Raw genomic sequence first — 17,604 nt, forward strand, 5'->3', positions numbered from 1 at the left:
CCGGCGTTATAATGGGCTGGTCTGAAAGTGGTGGAGAGACACAGAACCACAGGGGAAGGGAGAGATAATGACAATAACACTAATAACCCTAATAACTCGTCTCCTGCTCGCCTCGCAGCGAGGAGCCAGCCCGGCGTCCCGGCACTGACAGGGGTCGAAGCCGGAGAGAGCGGAGTAACCCCGACGGCCCTCGAGAGATTCTCCCCGCGCCCGGGGAGCGCCGAACGGTAACAGCGGCAGCGCCCCCGAGGAGGACCGAGCTCGGGCGGACACGGAGAAGTGCCGGCTCCGGCAGCCGCCCGCCCGCCCGCCCTCATCCCGCACCGGCTCCACGGGGGCCGCCTCGCCCCTCTCCTTCGGCCCCATGGAGCAGCGAGAGTAAAGAGCGAGAAGGACAAAAAGGGGGGCGAAAGGAGAGCGAGCGCCCAGGTCGGGGAGAAGGAGGTGAAAGCCCGGAGGAATCCCCCGTCCCGAGGGCTGCAGGGCACCGCCGCCCGTCCCCGGCGCCCACCGGCCGCAAAGCGGCCAGCCCCTGCCTGCGACGCCGGGCCGGCGGGCTGAGGCGGGCGCAGAGCCCCGCTGCCCTGCCCTGACGGTCTCGCCTGCCGCCGCGGAGCTGTCCAAGCCGGCGAGGGCACAGAAAGCCCCTGGGTCGCCTCGCTGCCTCCCGCCTCCCTTCAGGCCGCGCCGAGGGGCGGGGGTCGCGCCCGCCCAGCGAAGCCGCGGGGTGCGGGGGGGCCGGCGGCGCCGCCGCCATGAAGCTGGAGGTGTTCTCGCAGCACTATGAGGACAAGCTGGGCGCCGGCAGCGACCAGGAAGGCAGCGGCTCGCTCTCCCCTGCTCCGGCTGAGAGCGAGCTGGGCTCGGACGGTGACTGCGCGGCCAACAGCCCGGGCGGCGGGGCCGGGCGGCCGGGGCATCCCCCGCCGCCGCCCCCCACGCCGCAGCCCCCGCCACCGCCGCCGGCCGAGAGCGCCAAGGGGAAGCCCTACACGCGGCGGCCGAAACCGCCATACTCCTACATCGCGCTGATCGCTATGGCTATCCGCGACTCGGCCGGCGGCCGCCTGACCCTGGCCGAGATCAACGACTACCTGATGAGCCGCTTCCCCTTCTTCCGCGGCGCCTACACCGGCTGGCGCAATTCGGTGCGCCACAACCTCTCCCTCAACGACTGCTTCGTCAAGGTGCTGCGCGACCCGGCGCGGCCCTGGGGCAAGGACAACTACTGGATGCTGAACCCCAGCAGCGAGTACACCTTCGCCGACGGCGTCTTCCGCCGCCGCCGCAAGCGCCTCAGCCGCGCCGCCCCGCCGCCGCAGCCCGCCCGCCCCGCCGGCGGCGCCCCGCCGCAAGTGCCGCAGGAGGCGGCCGGAGCGGGCGCCGCGTCCCCCGGCGCTTCCCCGCGGTGCTGCTGCGCCTCCTCGCCCTGTCACTGCGCGCCGGGCGCCAAGGAGGCAGCAGCGGGGGGCGGCGGGGCGAGGCCGGCGGGCGGCGGCGCCGCCAAGTTCTCCAGCTCCTTCGCCATCGAGAGCCTCCTGCAGCGGCCGGCAGGACCCCGCGCCGCCCCGCAGCCGCCGCCGACACCGCACGCCCGCCTCCTGTGGCCGGCGCCGCCCGCGCCCCCGCACCTGCTGCCCGGCCCCTACCCGCTGCTCCCCTACCCACCTGCCGCGCAGCCCCCGCCCGCCGCCGCCGCCCTCTACGGCGGGGGCCTCCTGCAGCTCTGCGCCTACGGGCTGGGAGAGCCGTCACCGCCGCTGCTGCTGGGGGGCGGGCGGCCCTCGCTGGCCCCGGGGGAGCCGTCGCCGCTGGCGGAGCGGCCGCGGGCGCCGCTGTTCCAGGCCGGCCTCCCCAAGGGCGGGCGGGGGCTGCCGCCCGCCTCCCCGCTCTACGGGCCCCTCCGGCTCGCCGGGCCACTGCCGCCGCCGGCGGCGGAGGGATCGGCCTCGTTTCAGCCGTACGCCGTGGAGACCCCTCTGGCTTAATGGAGCCCCCCTCCTCCCCTGCGAGGGACCTGCTCGGGGAGGCGTGGAGGGGGAAAGGAGGAGGCTCTGGATCCCGCACTTTAACTCCAGAGGCGACCACAGCCTCCAAGCAAAAGCCTCGGTGACTGTGCCTTAGTGAAATGACAGTGGGTTTAACTTAAGCCAAAAAAAAAAAAAAAAAAAAAAGGGAAAAAAAAGGGGAAAAAGAAAAAATCAAACAACTGTCAGTTTGGACATAGCCATGAGCCTCAAGTGCTTCTTACTGTTCGTTGAGACTACTTGACTTAAGCCAGTCCCTCGCCACCCCTTTTCTATCCCCCTCTCTTGTCCCCACATGTCCTGCTACCGAAGCCTTGGGCAGCAGAGCGGAGGTGCCCCGCGGAGGGGCGCGGTGGCGGCCGCTGGGGGATGCGCTGTGCGCTTGGGAGGGCGGGGAGGAGGGAGGGGGCCCGGGGAGCCTGCCGGGAACAGCAGGGAGAGAGGAGGGGAGGGGGCCGGGGTCTGCTGTGGAGCCGTAGGTCTGTACTGCAAAGCAATGCATCACTGTGCCAAAAGAAACCTTTTCTCCTGTCCGGCAACTAGCATTTCGTGGGAAGGGAGGATATTAAATTATTTATAAAAGTAGTGTTTTTAACACAAAGAGAGTGCAGCTTTTTTAAAATTAATTATTGGAGGGGGCGGGAGAGGGGAAAAGGCTCAAGGAAATGTCAGATGTTGTCTCCTGTACTGGCTGGCGTTCTACATTTATGGCCAAGACCACTGCTACTGGAAAAAGAAGAGTAATTTTTTTCGTATTTTATTTTTGTGTTTGTATGTAATATATGTACGTGCGCGTTTTATTGACGCTCGGCCACCATGTTTTTCCATTTTTTTTCCTTTCTCCTTTCCCCCGAATAAAAACTGCCCCCTAAATAAAGGTGGTAATAAGGAGAAGAGCGTGATGTCTGTGCTGGCGTGAGGGAGGGAAGCCTGTCGTGGGACAGCCTTGGCCGAGAAGCTTGGCTAAGGCCACGGGGGCAGCAGGGCTGCCCGCCCTTTCATCCGCATCCCCGCCGGCGGGTAGAGGTGCCACCTATGGACCCGCCTTATTTTAGTCACGGGAGATGAGAGATTCTCCTCTTGGGCTGCCGCCAGCTATGAAAGTCCTCTGCAATTCCTCGAGTCAAATCAGATTTTCCCGTCGGGACTTAGCCCTGCAGAATTGCTGCCCATTTGCAGGCGGAGAGGTTTGCAGGCAAGCTGCCTGATGTAGAGGCAGCCTGTGAAAATCCTGTGTACATCTGCCTGCCTTCTCCCGCTCCCCCCCTTTTATTTATTTTTTTTTTTTTTTTTTCTACGAAGGACAGCAGACGACATGTAATCCTGTTGTCATCTCTCGGTCCAAGGAAAACTCGCTTCAGGAAGGTCGTAGGCATTACCAGGCTCCGGCTGCTTCTGGTGGAGGCATCCCCGCTAACACCTACGGCGGGCGAATCCTCAGCGGGGTGAAGGCTGGGGGTTATCTGCTGGTAATAGAAAGTTTACACGCGTTGCCTTCTCCCTACGGGCGTTATGTTAAGGCTGATTTGTACTGTCAAAAGTGAACAGCAAAGCCTCAGAAAGGCTAAGTCGGAAAAAGGAAAGGTTGGGGGGTTAACTGCCTGTGCTACTGAATTACAAATCAGTGCCGCTCCCGAACTCGAAGAGTTTATACAAATGCTGAAATGATTATTCGGGGTTCGTTTGTTCGGTTGTTTGTTGAAAATCGGCGGGCTCTTCAAGTCTTCTGTAAGCACAGGTTACCTAAACAAACGATGACAAGGAGAATTTTGGGCACTGGATGTTCTTCTTTCTAATTAGACGTATGTCTGACCTTGGAGTTTCTCTCCCACCTCTTTTTCCCTCAGCGCCGAGATTCAGCCGCTGACTAGCTTCTACCCTATGCGCAAAAATTGTTCCAAATAGCAAAGGTGTGTTGTGAAAGGAAAGCTTCAAACAGAACAATCGGCGGCCGAAAACAGCGATTTGTTTCAATACAGCTCAAGCAGATTTCACGGTGTGTTTAGCGCAGACCATAACATCCATCAGAATATTGCGAGAGATTAGTGACTAATGTATGAAGTAATCCAACCTTTGAAGGAATTGCTTTTTATGTACACACGCACATGCACACACACACACACACACACACACACACTATTTCGACATCATTCTGCCTTCAAGGCTCTGTGCAAATATTAATCTACCCTTCTGTAATCTGCTCTTTCCTCTGGCTTGTATTTTACCATTTCTTTTTTATAGGAGTTCACATGTCCTAGTATCTTTTGCTTTTGTCGGTCTGTAAAGGTCGTATTTCAGGGTATGTTAAAGGCATCTTGATGGGAAGTGGAGTTTGTTATTATAGCCACAAGTATGTATTTTAATCGGATGTATTTAAGTGCGAGTAGGGATGGTTTGTGTGTAAACGTATACTTAACAGGATGACATTGAGCTTTTTACTTTTAGAAAATAAGTACGTTAAAAAAGAAAAGAAGAAAAAAAAGAAAAAAAGAAAAAAAGAAAAAAAGAAAAAAAGAAAAAAAGAAAAAAAAAAAGCCGGCAGAGTCCGAGATGTCCCTTGTTAATAAGTATTCTATTACATATTTATCTTCTATGAAACTCGATTTTTGGATGCATCGAGAAAGTATGTCAACGCTACAGTAGCAGGGATAGCTGTGTCCTCGCGGTCCTTTCCTAGCTCTTGTTTGGATTTCCTCAGACGGTCGAGATGAGGATTTCAGTGGTCCCCGGTGCGGGGCGATGGGGGCGGGGGGCAGGTATTGCCTGCTGTCCGGAGCCCTCTCGGCGGCGAGGCTGTGAGGCTTTCTCTTGCTGAAAGGTAGGGTCTTCTCCGCTTCCTTGTGTTTGAGCATCATCCTCCTAAGATGAGGCGAAGGACGAATGAATCCCTGTTGACCTTTGGGTGGAATTTGCCCCGTTCGCGCTACTTTTCAGACCTCGCCGGCGCTTCCGAGCAAATGAACGCGTGGGGAGGAAAAAGCCGGCTGTGTGGGTGCTGTCACCTGGCCCCGCGCACACGGCAGAGGCACCGCACGCAGCCCCGCCGCGCGGGCAGAGCGGCCAGAGGGACCAGCCCGCGGACTCGGCCAAGGGGGACGGCCGGCCCTGGTGCACAGCCATAAATCCGAGCTGTCAGCTGTGACAGACGGCTGCTGAAACACAGCACCTGTCCAAACACTTTCCAGCAGCAGGTAATCAGAGAACCGACACTTTACATTTTTGTGTGGAACAAGAGCATTAACCATTTCACAGACCTTCCCAAAACAGCGATGTTTGTATGTCTGGGTACTTTGTCTTTTTTAACGTCTAATAAATCAGGATGACAGAAGAGAGACAAAGCCTTTTGACTTGTGATATTTGACACATCAGCAGCAAGCCAACACTTCGGCGCCATGGCCTTTCAGCCATACCAGTGTCTGCAACACCCACAGCATGTTTGTTGAATGGGTGTAGTTTGTGATACTTGAGGGATTTTTACACACTGCACAGGAAAAAATTAGGTCAGTAGCACAGAAAGCCTGGCAGGAACAGGGAGCAAAACAAATCTCTATCAGCATGTGAGAGGACCTGAAAACATCCCATTCTGGCTGCTCCAACCCTGCTGCAGTTTCTTCATATGCCTGCTGGAAACACCAGCCTAAGCAGAATTGCACATAAATTCAGATTCAGACTGGGCTCTGGTTTTAAGTGCTTTTCTGAGGAGAGATTTGGCTGTCCAAATAAATATATTTTTTGTTCCTGAGACTTCCCCCCCCCCCCCCCCCCAACTCTTTGGTCTCTTTTAGGCTCTGAATGTTTTAACTTGCTTTAAAGTTTATGAATATTTTATATTCATAAAACATTTTCAGCAGCTTCTCCACATCCTGCCCCAGCTGTGGCACATAGTGATTAAAATGGTTACCTGAATAATGTCAGTCCTAACCACTTTCCTAAATCTCTTCAAATTTTAACCTGCTGAGCAGCAGAACTGCATAAACTTCACCTTAGTGGAATAAGACCAAATTAATACAAAGGAGATGTTTAAGCAGAAGTTTGTGCACTTCAGGAGTTAATGGCTGCCAAACATGAACTTGCAGAAGAAATAAGCTTGCAAAAGTGCTCTGTAGATAACAGCTTGCATATAGTACATAGAGTCCATGCAGCAGGACAATATAAAAATACTGTGCCTATTCTCCTTTGTAGTAGAGGCAAAACTCCTGTATCTCAGTGGAGGCATGCCAGCAGGAGAGCATTTCGTTACTTTCCCATCAGATGAAATAACCCAAATTTTCACCAACCAGGTCTGATGAAGCCTGAAATTGGCTTTCAGCTTGCCTTCCAAATGACTCATAAGGTGGCATAAGCAGCCCGTCAGTATCCATAATGCTACTTAGGAAAGAATCCACTGAAATCAGTCATTTTATTCAACAGCCATCTCAGCACAGCAGTGCTAGCTACGAAATTCAGTTCAATGCAGATCCTTAGTGAAAGCTTCTAAGCAAAAAAGTGCAGCCCTTGGTATCACACTAGATGCCGAGAAGACTGAAAGAAGTTGGATGGAATTTTTTCCTGGGAAGTTGCAGGTTTTTGTTACCCCAAACCCTTTTTCTAGAAGGGGATTCTTAAGGGCTGGATGTTTCAGGCACTGAAGACACTTAGCAAAAAGAAATTTCACCCCAGAAAAGGCACATATGAGGGACTCAGATTGATAGGCCCTTGATTTTTCACACCGTGCCTTAAGGAGCTCAAGGTGAAACTTCCTACACAAGAGCAAGAACAACCACAGCCCTACATAGGGGGGGTAGTGCTTCTCACCAAAGTCCAGATTTTGCACAACTCTTCACTGGGCTAGGGGAAGTGTTTAACTTAATAACAAGCAGGAGAGTCAGTCACTTTGTTGTGCCTGGCTTTTTGCCTTTTAAGTCTGAAGCAAACAAAAACAAAGTTGAAATCTAGCTCCAGCCAAATTCACGGGACTAAGTTGTGATTTTGGCAAGAGTGCTTGTTGCAACTTTGCTGAGCACCACAGCAGCTCTTTAATGATGGGGTGGATATGGTTCCATCTTTTGTTTACATCCTGAAGAGGAAGCATTTTCCACTTGTCTGGATTCTTCTATCCTCATTGACTCTTAGAAGTCTCAAAACCAGCTTCAGAAAAGACATCTACGGAGTGCAAATACCCCATCATAAAATCAGACAGATGGCTACAGAGCACCTAGTCCTTTCTAAACATCCAAACATATTAATGCATTATTGTTCAGGTTATCTATTGATAGCTTCAGAAAGCTACTAATTCATAGTCTCCAGCCCTGCATAGGAGCTAAACATTGCTGTTGCCTTCAGGAAGTTATACCTCCACACATCTGGATGGACTTGGCCTTTGTCCCCTTTTCCAGAGCCAGAGGGAGAGAGTATGAGGAAGGCTTGAGAAACACAGTCGTTACACATTTGTGCTCTTGCACCATGCTATTGTTTTCCTTGTTATGGCCTGTTTCAAAATTTCAGAGCTCTTTCAAGCAGCATGGCACACTAATAGCCTCCTTTGCTATGGGGAAAAGCAATGTTTTTGTGGGTTCTTTCCCCTCCTTAATAGCAGAGAACATTCAAGATGGAGCAATACAACTCTACTCTTCAGTACAAAGTCTTGAGCAGAGTATGTGGCACCCAGAACCACAAGGTAGGAAAACACATAAGAGGGGAAAAATAGGCAAAATAGGTGACACCTAGTTTTCCAAATTCTGCTGTAGTTGCTTCCTGATCATAACTACTCATGGAGTACATGTTTATAAGAAGTATGTGTTAATAAATGTTTTAATAAGTATATTTAGCTGGTTTAGGGTCCAATGGGTTTATTTTAGCTGTGTTTGAATTGCTGTTATTATTTTAAGCAATTATTTGGTACTGGAGTGTAATTTCAATAACATCTGACAGTCATCTAGTAACCCTTCACATAAATAGTGTACTTCATGTTTATCCTTAATACTGCTGAAGTGTTTTTAGTCCACTGTAGAGAAACAGTGTTAACGAATAACATACCTGAGCCAAACAGAGCTTAACTGCAGTCATTCTGTGGCTCCATGAGATGTCCCAGGATACCTCACCGGGAAGACTCTTCAACAATACTGCTTCTGTGAAATTCATTTTTTTATTTAGTAGCTCTTTCAGGTACCTGCCTTAAATATCCTAACATTTCAGCAGAAACCTGGGACTCCAATTTCCCGGCCTATTACTTTATTCAGTAGCTGTTACAAGCAGGCAGATGAACTTCAACATTCCAAGTAGAAGTTGTCAATCTTATTTTAGTCTTTGAAAAGACAATTGTCTGTAAAACCTCAGAGATTACCTATGGTCTTTCAAACCAGATCTATGACACCAAACTGTCTATTTCAGTTCCTTCCACAGCATTTATTGTTGAAAATCACAGTATTTACTGTTGAAAATCACAGCATCTTTCTACAGAAATATTTCCACAAGGTTTCTAATAAGAATGTATAAAGATGTGAACATGAAAGTCTTCTGGAATTGCCCAGTTCACTTTCTCTCCAGTGCAGTTTATTTGCTTATTTTTAATAACATATGAAGCAAGGCAGTATTTAGTAGCTCTGTTTAAAGCAACTTAAGCAACAAAGAAGGAACCCTACAAAGATATGGTTTTCTTTGTGAGATGAGCTAAGTTGCATAACCAGGTGATAGCAGATTTTTAGTATTATTCCTAAAACAAGAGTCTAATGCAATTCTCTTTCACCATCAAACAACTGCTGGGCACTTCATGCAGCCATCTTCAATAAAGTATCATGTGTCCAGTACTCATCCTCGTACAACACCAAAGTAATTCCCCTCTCTGGCATATGCAAGCCTTAATTAGTTGTATGTTATCATCACATTTCCCATTAATCATTTAGCAGAACTGTACAGATGTACAGCAGCAACTTTCCCAATTTTTTCCTCGTAAGTCAGTCCAGGAAGCCCCCAAGTCATTTCTGTGTTTCTCTGAACTTCTCTGGATCATCTCTTTCTGACTAATCGTAAGAACACGGTGAAGGCATAGCTTTGTGTGTCACAATACCTGGAGTCATGTCAGGTTCTTCCCATGCCCCCCAGCTCCAGAAGAAGCAGGTGAAAAAAGGACAAAGACGTTATAAATTATATTCAAAGCAGCAAGGCTAACGCATGACAACAGAGTGCAGACTGCAATTACTCAACCTTCTCAGCAATAACCACAAAAAACCCCCTTCAGTGTAACGTCTAAGGAGCCTCGTTCAGTCAGAGAAACAGCCTTACCTTTTCACTTCCCTCTGCTCCCTTATCTTACTTGCCCTTATCCAAAGCTATCCTTAAGGGAACAGAAACATGTTTGCCCTCCAATCTAGTCTACAGAATACTGAGCACAAAAAGACAGAACTTGCCATAGACTCTTCTGATGCCTTAGAATCCTCTGCTAAGAGGACTTGCCCCAGGTCTCTTACAAACAGCATCTCTTCCAGATCCTAAATTGAGAGGATAAAGCATATAAACTGTATTTTGCCTGGTCAGAGCTCCTAAACCAAAGCCCACTCATCCTGTAGCAAAGTCACTGCTGAGACCTTGGCCAAAACAAAATTAAAGTATAGCACTGGCCACGCCATTTCCTAAGGACATTGGGCAATTCTTTGGTCTTCCACAGGTGGCAAGATAGAATACTTGTTAGAGCTCCCAAGGAAAAATCAGGTTAGAATTTTCCTGTTTCATAGGAACTAAGGACTTCTCCCAATTTCTTTATTCCATACAACAGAGATTGGCTTTATTCTTTGCTGGGAATAAGTTTTCCCTATCTCATACTGTTACCAGTGGCTACAAGGGAGAATTTCCCCTTTGCATTATTATTTCTAGCACCACAGATGGGAGGTTCAAATCTGAGCAGGGGACTTGACATGCTCAGCACCTACTATCGTCTTGTAATTATAGTATCTTCCTCTCCACTGCAAAGAACCAGGGCAAGGACTGTAAGATTACCCAAACTTCTATTAATGTTTGCATCAGGAAGATTTATGTTAGACACCTTTTTGTTCCTTGTACAACTGAAATCTCAAGACCAAGAGACCCTCTGTGTGAAAAGAAAGTGAAAGGTATACATTTTCATAGCTTGATTTAGATGTTGGGGAATTATGCTGGGGTTTCCTACAGGGCCGAGATGACTCCTTAAACTGGGAAACAGCTGAAGCAGCTAGAAGTCAATCAGGTCACCCACAGGTCTGGGAATACTGCAAGAGTGCCAAAGGCCCGTTAGTTGGAGGAGTCAATCTATGTAACAGAGAAGAGCATGGGATATAGTTCTAGGGCTGGTGCTTGTGCTAATTAACCAAAGCTGTAGTTTACTGTCTTACTCCAAGACACCATAAAAGCCTTTTTATTCAGGTCACAGTGTGGTATTAGCAAGAAGTAATTATTTTCACATATATGTGTATTACATTAAAAAAAGCCCCTACAATAAAACATCTTAAAGCAAATAAATTAAAAACTGGACCATTGTACACCATTATTTTAGCACCTTTAATTCAGTGCACATATCACTATAGTGAACTATTTAAATTAAAGTACCACAATCTTTTTCCTCCTATAGGATTCCTGCATCATCCAATATAACTAGTTGTTTTGGAAAGGCAACTGTCTTGTGCAATTAAAAGGAAAATTGTTCTCAGGACCCTGACTCAGTGGAAGTCAGGAGGTTTATTCCAAGTGAGAAGAAGAATCTCTGGGAAAGAATAAATGCTTTAAATTTTTAAGTCATAGTATTATAGATGTGCATGTACACAGGAGAACTAAAGTCTTTAATTCTTTTCAGCCAGCTCGGTGTCAGGATGTATATAAACCTGTAGTAAACTAAGACATATTTTTTTTCACATTTGGAGTACTTCTGGTAGTTAGCTTTGTTAGCAACACAGGCAGTTGTTACTTTACCCGAATCTATTCTAATACAGAGGACACTGCAATCGAAAAGCAGGACTCTTTGTGGACTTGCACAGCCTGTCATAGTATCCTTTAAGAAATGAGGTTTTGCAATTTCTGAGGAGTCACATGCACCCAGACTTGAATCTAACTCAGATAATAATCTAAGCCGTGGGACCCTTCCCTTTGGCACAGTTCTCCTCTTCTTTACCAGAACAAGAAGTCTGGCTTAACAGGCTGGTGCCTACAGGTCTCCCAGATGTGATGAGGTCTGACAAAACCATATCATCATATTCATTCTTATTTAATTGCTTGCAAAACAGGATTGAACACTGCTTGAGTTCAATTTCTTTTGGTTGGTTGCTTTTGTAAGCACCATCCATCCACATCCTCTGACACAAGGCCAGCAAGTAACATCCTACAATCAGGGGTTGTGCCAACAGCCTGGATCTATCAGCCACCACTACACAAAGTGCAACACAGGAGTATCACAGGGATCTCCATCACAAAAAGAAGGTTGGTGTTGTACACTTATTACTAGAGTACGTTCCTCAAAGTGGCGCATGCAGCCCTCAGACCATGCCTACACTGATACCAGTCAGTGATACCAGTGTCTACTGATAACCAGTCACATCTGAGCTCATAATACAAGCCAAAAAAGCTTGCAGACAATAAAGAAAATCTCACAAACCAATCATTGTATTTCATCACTTCATAAAATCTGTAAAATGCTTCAATTGTATGGATATTTCCGCTCAAAAGGGCTGGGTTAGGAATGGATGCACATAATAGGCTCCCTCCTATTTATTTGATAAATTTCCCATTCAATGGCAAGAACAGACTGAGAAAAACTGAAAACATATTTCCATATATTGACTGAGAAGTATGTTCTGTTTGACTTCAGCCTCAAAATTTCATTTCACAATGGAGAAAAAATAAAAGGTCTATTTATTTTCAAGATACGTACATATCTATCTACATGACAGATGGCTCCAGCTGATTTCAGCAGGAGTTCTCATGGACATTAAGTATCTCAGTCATTCAGCTCTTGTTGGGAGTGGCTCAAAACCCAGCTGAGCCAGGAACTAAATGTGAGCAGATATACATTAATCTTAATTGCTATTCTATAAATAGTCTGCAGAGAAGGTAATGGGAAACCCCAGCCAAATTGAGCAACCAGAGGCATGAAGGGGTATTTTTGTGTCCCCTGCATTATTAAAAGGCCAAATAGGTGTTCAAATTAGAAGGTTCAAACACTGAGATCAAACTCTTTTTTTGAGCAAGAGGCTTATTTTGGCATAAAGCCAAAAAATCATAAAACTCATTTTCATCTGATAGTTTGTTGTGTATTTCCATTTTTTTTTCAGTGCATTTCTTTAACCTTGCCTTATAAGAGCCATATTTGAGATCTTAAGACACTGAACAGGCTGAATACTTGCATAGTAACTGTTTTCCTTGATCTTCAACTTATTTCAAAGAACCTTAAGGCCACAGCTGCTGTAAGTTTTGAGGGTCCAATGGAATTTCAGGGTGCTCAGCTTGCCATGGACCAGGTAGCATCCAGTTCTTCTGAGGTTCTCAGCATGCAACAGAGAATTCTGTCTCATACAATGCCATCCAGAACTACAAGCAATGCCATCCTTACCTTAGGTAGAAGAAGCATTTTCACTCCAGTGGGAGGTGAAATCAATGAGCAACACCTGGAATGTCTGACAGACCAGGTCTTGCAAGGGCACATCCCCTTAATGGGCAGAACAAAACCCCTTAAGCCTTCAAAATACACACTATTTCTTCAGGGAGGATCATGATAGGCAGGAGTTAGTCAGATACTCGTGGACGAGGGCACATTATTCTTTAGTAAAGTAGGGTAAAATTGCTCCCACATCTATGAGAACTGGGACCTTGGAGACAATCCTGAGGTCCAGAGAGTCATGGATTCATGTTCTTCCAGCCAAAACTACTCCACAGGATGTCTGCAGAGATAGAAGCTTTGTCCAAGCCCTGCCAATCCCTGCTGCCTCTCAGGACGATCAACTGGCAAACTCAGCAGCAACTGGAAGGAGCCTGGGAAAGAAGGAGGAAACAACTTAGTCTCCTGAAGGCCTTGCTGCAGCTCTGCCTGACACCGTATCACTCACAAGTCTAAAGGTTTATAAGCTTCCAACCTAAACACTCTTATCACCATGTATAGCTCTGAGCCCCGGGGTTCCCTTCTGCCCATCAATGCATAGCTATGTTATCATCATTTGCTATCATGTAAACTCAACTACTGCTCAAGTTGCACTGATGCATGATAATCATACAGTGTTGATCATCCATATCAGGCTGAAAACATACCTGAACTCCAAGATGTTTATGTGTACAGACCGGTAGAGAAGTTTGACTGGTGGCCCTGCTTGCATAAGGCTCTCTCCTTACTCTATTAGTTCTACAGACTGAACATACAGGAAACCTCAATATTTAACTAGAATTCATCATTTTTTATTAAAATTAAGTTATAGTGAGAACAAAACCAGAATCTGATTTTCAATCAGGAAGGAAAAAAAAAATCTTATTTGAAATTATTCACATTTCAACTTTAATTTGGTTTATTTTTCAGAGACCTGATCAACACTGTCAAACATAGTACTGCTTTTCATTTGCTTGATTTGCTCCAGTACCTGCTTTACTTAGTAACAGCACAAAATAAAGAGAAAAAAATTTTTTATGGATATCATCTGCTAAAATTGATAGCAAAGGGCCACTCAATATGCAATCTGAATAGTACATCAAAATTTTATCTACAAATAAAATCCTCAATTATTTGCAATTTACCATTTACACTTATATAAAAAACCAACTTTTTTTATGGCTGCAGAGATAAATGCATATTGGTATTCACTGAAATAACAAGTGTGTCTTGGTGAAAAGCTGTATAATATGACAGAGTAGAAATATGGATTACATTTGGCCACATTTGCACTATGAACACAGGGCTCAAAGCTAAGAAAAAAACAGGTCTTACACCTCGAAGTTTCACTGATGCAAATGGGAGCATGAAAAATAAAGGTTTTGTATGAAAAGACTTGTAGAGCCAGTTTCTGATTCTGCAATCAGAGAAAGACCTGCACGCTATGGAGGAAAGGAATCCATCCTTTTGATGTGGGAAAGCAAGGGAATGTCTCTTTCTGGACAGTAGCATGCACCTGCACCACAAATGAAAGGGAGACTATGCTGTTCACCACCCCAGGGGCCCAAAAACTTCACTTGAACCGGTGAGTTCTGGCGACATCTCCCAGCCTGTACCCATATGGGATGCTGAAAGACCCAAGCAGGGCAGACAGGCTTGCTGGACTACCACCAGCATGCCCTGCCAAGTGATTTACCTCTTCCCTGGTTGCTTTGTCCAGAACTCCAGCACGTTCCATGCAGCTCAAATACATCTTACTAAAAATCCAAACTTACAACCAACCTATATAGAGCTTTCCAACTGACCTGTAATTGGTGGAAAAATATCATGAGGAACACCAAGCCAGATTGTGAGGATTGTTATGCATCTTTTCATAGGAAGTCATGTAATTCCAAAATCCCTTCAGATATGTCCGATATGAAAATCTGCCTGTCCTATATCAAAGAGAAAATTTGGTTTGCCCAAGGTCCTGCCTCCAGTACACCTATTCTCCATAGCTTAGGAAATGGTCAACAACAGGTAAACACAGTCCCAAAGTATTTCCTAATTCTGCATGAAGATTAGGATATTCCTAAATCAAAACAGGATATTTTTGTTTAATAGCCCTGAAAAATTTTTCTTTAGCAAATCTGTCCTGTCACTTTTTTGAGCCCATGCCAACTTTTTCAATTCAATTTCACAGTCAGATTCATGTCATGTGAAGAAGCACCTCTTGCTATTTTGTTTTGAAAGTGCCTCTTGATAAGATGCCACAGGATCAACAGTAGTAGTCATCTGGGAGAAAATTGCCCTAAGCCCTTCACTCACAACTTCAGACCTGCATTGAATCCGCTTATGGGAAATCTCTTGCAGAATTGTAATAAATTCATCCCTTATCCTGATCAGACTTGTGAACCTTATTCTGCCTTTCCTCTACCTTGCTTTGTGAAGTAGAGGTGGTTGGCAAGTGTACGGGGGGCAGAGGCCTCCAACCACAAACAGGATTTGAGAACTGAGTATACCATGGACCCATATTATCCAAACACAAGTGAACCAGTAGTCATGAACAAAATATCTTTACTGGTTGCTACTGTTTTCTCTGAGTGCAGCTCAATCTGGTGAGACTTGTTTTTCATTAGAAAAATCAAAGCAGCACTCCTGTGCAGTAAGTGCTGCTTCAGAGCCTACCTGAAGCTTTTTTTTTTCACCATTAAAATTGCTGTATATCAAAAAGCCAGATGTACTCCAGCTTTGGTAGGTAAGATTGGACCTATGTACATCATCAGTATTAGGCTGTGTAGCTCTGTTCCTTTGAGTAAGCAGCGTGTAGATCATGCAGCACACACTGTCCTCAGGTCCCTGTGAAGACCACAAAAGCTGGTAGAAGAGGGTGAGGTTAACAATAAGTCATGCTTGAAACCCCGCCAGGCGATCCCCCACTGCTCCATCCATACCAGGAGTAGCACATTCCATTCTTGAAACCTCATCTATCACATATGTAAGCAGAGGCACTGGCCTGCCAAAGACTAACTCCAATTCTATACAAAAGTTTCCTGGTTTTGATCTGTTCTTCTGATCCTAAAGACAGACCACAGATGTCTTGAATAAGTAACTAGAAATTTCTTGGTTTTTGACTAGAGCTGGCAAAGATTTAATGGTTATGCAGGATGGAGCAAAAACATCAGGAGCAAGAGCTATTGTGTCCATCTTTTTCACAGCAAAGGTTGGCCAAATTCTCTGTGTCCTTTCTATGAGACTGAATACTGTCTGTAGTCAGAAGACCTCCTCTGTTTTAACAGTCTTTGTCTAAGAGCTTTAGTCTTAGTAGGCAAAACCACCATCTTTAAGAGTGACCTATATTTTATACAGAAGTATTCTTCATGTCAAACCTTCATGCCCACCACTGCCCAATCTGCTGAGAAGCAGCAGTGCTGTGTGTTCCTGATTAGCTGGAGAAGCACCAAAGGAAGGCTTTGGAAGAGCTTTCTATTTCATATTTGTATCTGTGAATGAGCCAAAAGGTATTAAAACAATGAGAAGCACTTTCAGAAGAACAAATCATCCATCACACTTTTCCCCCTTTCCCCCAACAACTACTTTTGTTTAATATTAGCTTCAGTACCACCAACAAAAAAAAGCTCATTACAAATTACCCAAGCTACAAGATAGCATAAATATTAACAAGCATGTAAAGCCACTGGGGGTAAGAGCCTGGAGCTGTATAATAATAAAGCAAGACTCAGCGAGATTCCATAATTATTTGTTACACAACCCAAGAAACTAGCTAGTGCATTTCTAAGATTACACACCTCGCTTATGATGCCTAACCATGCCAGAAATTACATAAGTCTTTTTATAACATAATCATTTATCATTAAAAAGGCAAAACAAAGGGTCATTATGACCAGAGGTGACAATCCAAGAATCAGTTTACTTAGGACCTGATCCAAAGCCCATGATAGTGATTTGCATACATTTCGACATGCTTTGGATCAGACGTTGAGTGTTTTCCATGTTCCCTTTTTTGCTTCTGTGGAACTAAAGGACTGGAACTGCAGAGCAAATTAAAGCAGGCATATGTTCCTGTCAGAGCTGAGAAATCAAAGCTGGCAATGATTTTGGTGGTGGTAGCATCTGTTTGACATCCTTCCAGGGGGGAAAAAAAAAAAGCTGGCCATCAATTCAGAATCCCAAATATAGGTTTGAACTCTTTCTAGGTGTTTCACTTCTGGAAATGTTGACCTATGCAGACAGCCCTAGAAAGACTTGCAGGCAGCATCTGAAGCAGTTCAGATACAAGTGGATATATCTATCCCTAGGCACTTTTATGTCAAGAAAAATGCAAAACACATGACCAGCTGTACTGTTATAAGAGGAAAATTACATCTGTAGCATGGGAATAGAGTCCTCAGCTGGAAGACTAGCTCTATCCATCAGGAAGTCCCTTTGGATAAGAGCAGACACCCTAGTGAGACAGTTTATCTGTAAAGCTGCAGGTGAGGACTCTACTTGTTCACTTCCTCCAGGCAGATTAAAGGATTGTGGAGAGCACACAACTCAGTGGGGAGATACTATGAGCAAAAAGAAAAAGAAATAAGAAAATTCTCCCACATATAGTCATATATATTGACCTAGGAAACATAAGACTCCTGCGTAAGAAGCAAAACAAAGACTTTGAATTGACTTGACAGGGAACAGTCTGCAGGATCAGGTTCAAAAATATCTCACTGTGGAAGTGCTGCTCTGCAGCAGTTAAACATAATTCACCCAGAGTCAACAAATGGGTGGGGGAGAAAAATCACCTCAGAATACAACAGAAATCTACAGAGTCTTGAAATGAGGGGTGAATGTGGACACGGCCCAGTTGTTAATTGTTAAGTTTTCCTAAAAACTTAACAACCATTAAATGAGGCTTGCAGGATCCAGGTGCTTTTTTTCTTCCAGAAAAAATGAAAAAGTTTAATATATCCCAGAGAAGTCTCCTTGCCACTGAGGACAGTCCCTGTGGGCAGACTAACCTGGAAT

The 17,604-nt window shown here is 45.9% G+C and overlaps 1 protein-coding gene across 1 annotated transcript; it reads left to right on the forward strand.

Moving 5' to 3' along the window:
* Nucleotides 1–755: 755 nt before the first annotated feature.
* On the forward strand, nucleotides 756–1,988 carry FOXQ1 (forkhead box Q1; the record flags this gene model as incomplete). The annotated part of the gene is made up of 1 exon (XM_082286689.1): nucleotides 756–1,988. The coding sequence occupies one exon, from the start codon at nucleotides 756–758 to the stop codon at nucleotides 1,986–1,988; it is 1,233 nt and encodes a 410-aa protein (XP_082142815.1).
* Nucleotides 1,989–17,604: the final 15,616 nt, after the last annotated feature.

The sequence above is a fragment of the Coloeus monedula genome (assembly GCF_965178545.1).
Source record: "Coloeus monedula genome assembly, chromosome: 1".
Lineage (NCBI taxonomy): Eukaryota > Metazoa > Chordata > Aves > Passeriformes > Corvidae > Coloeus > Coloeus monedula.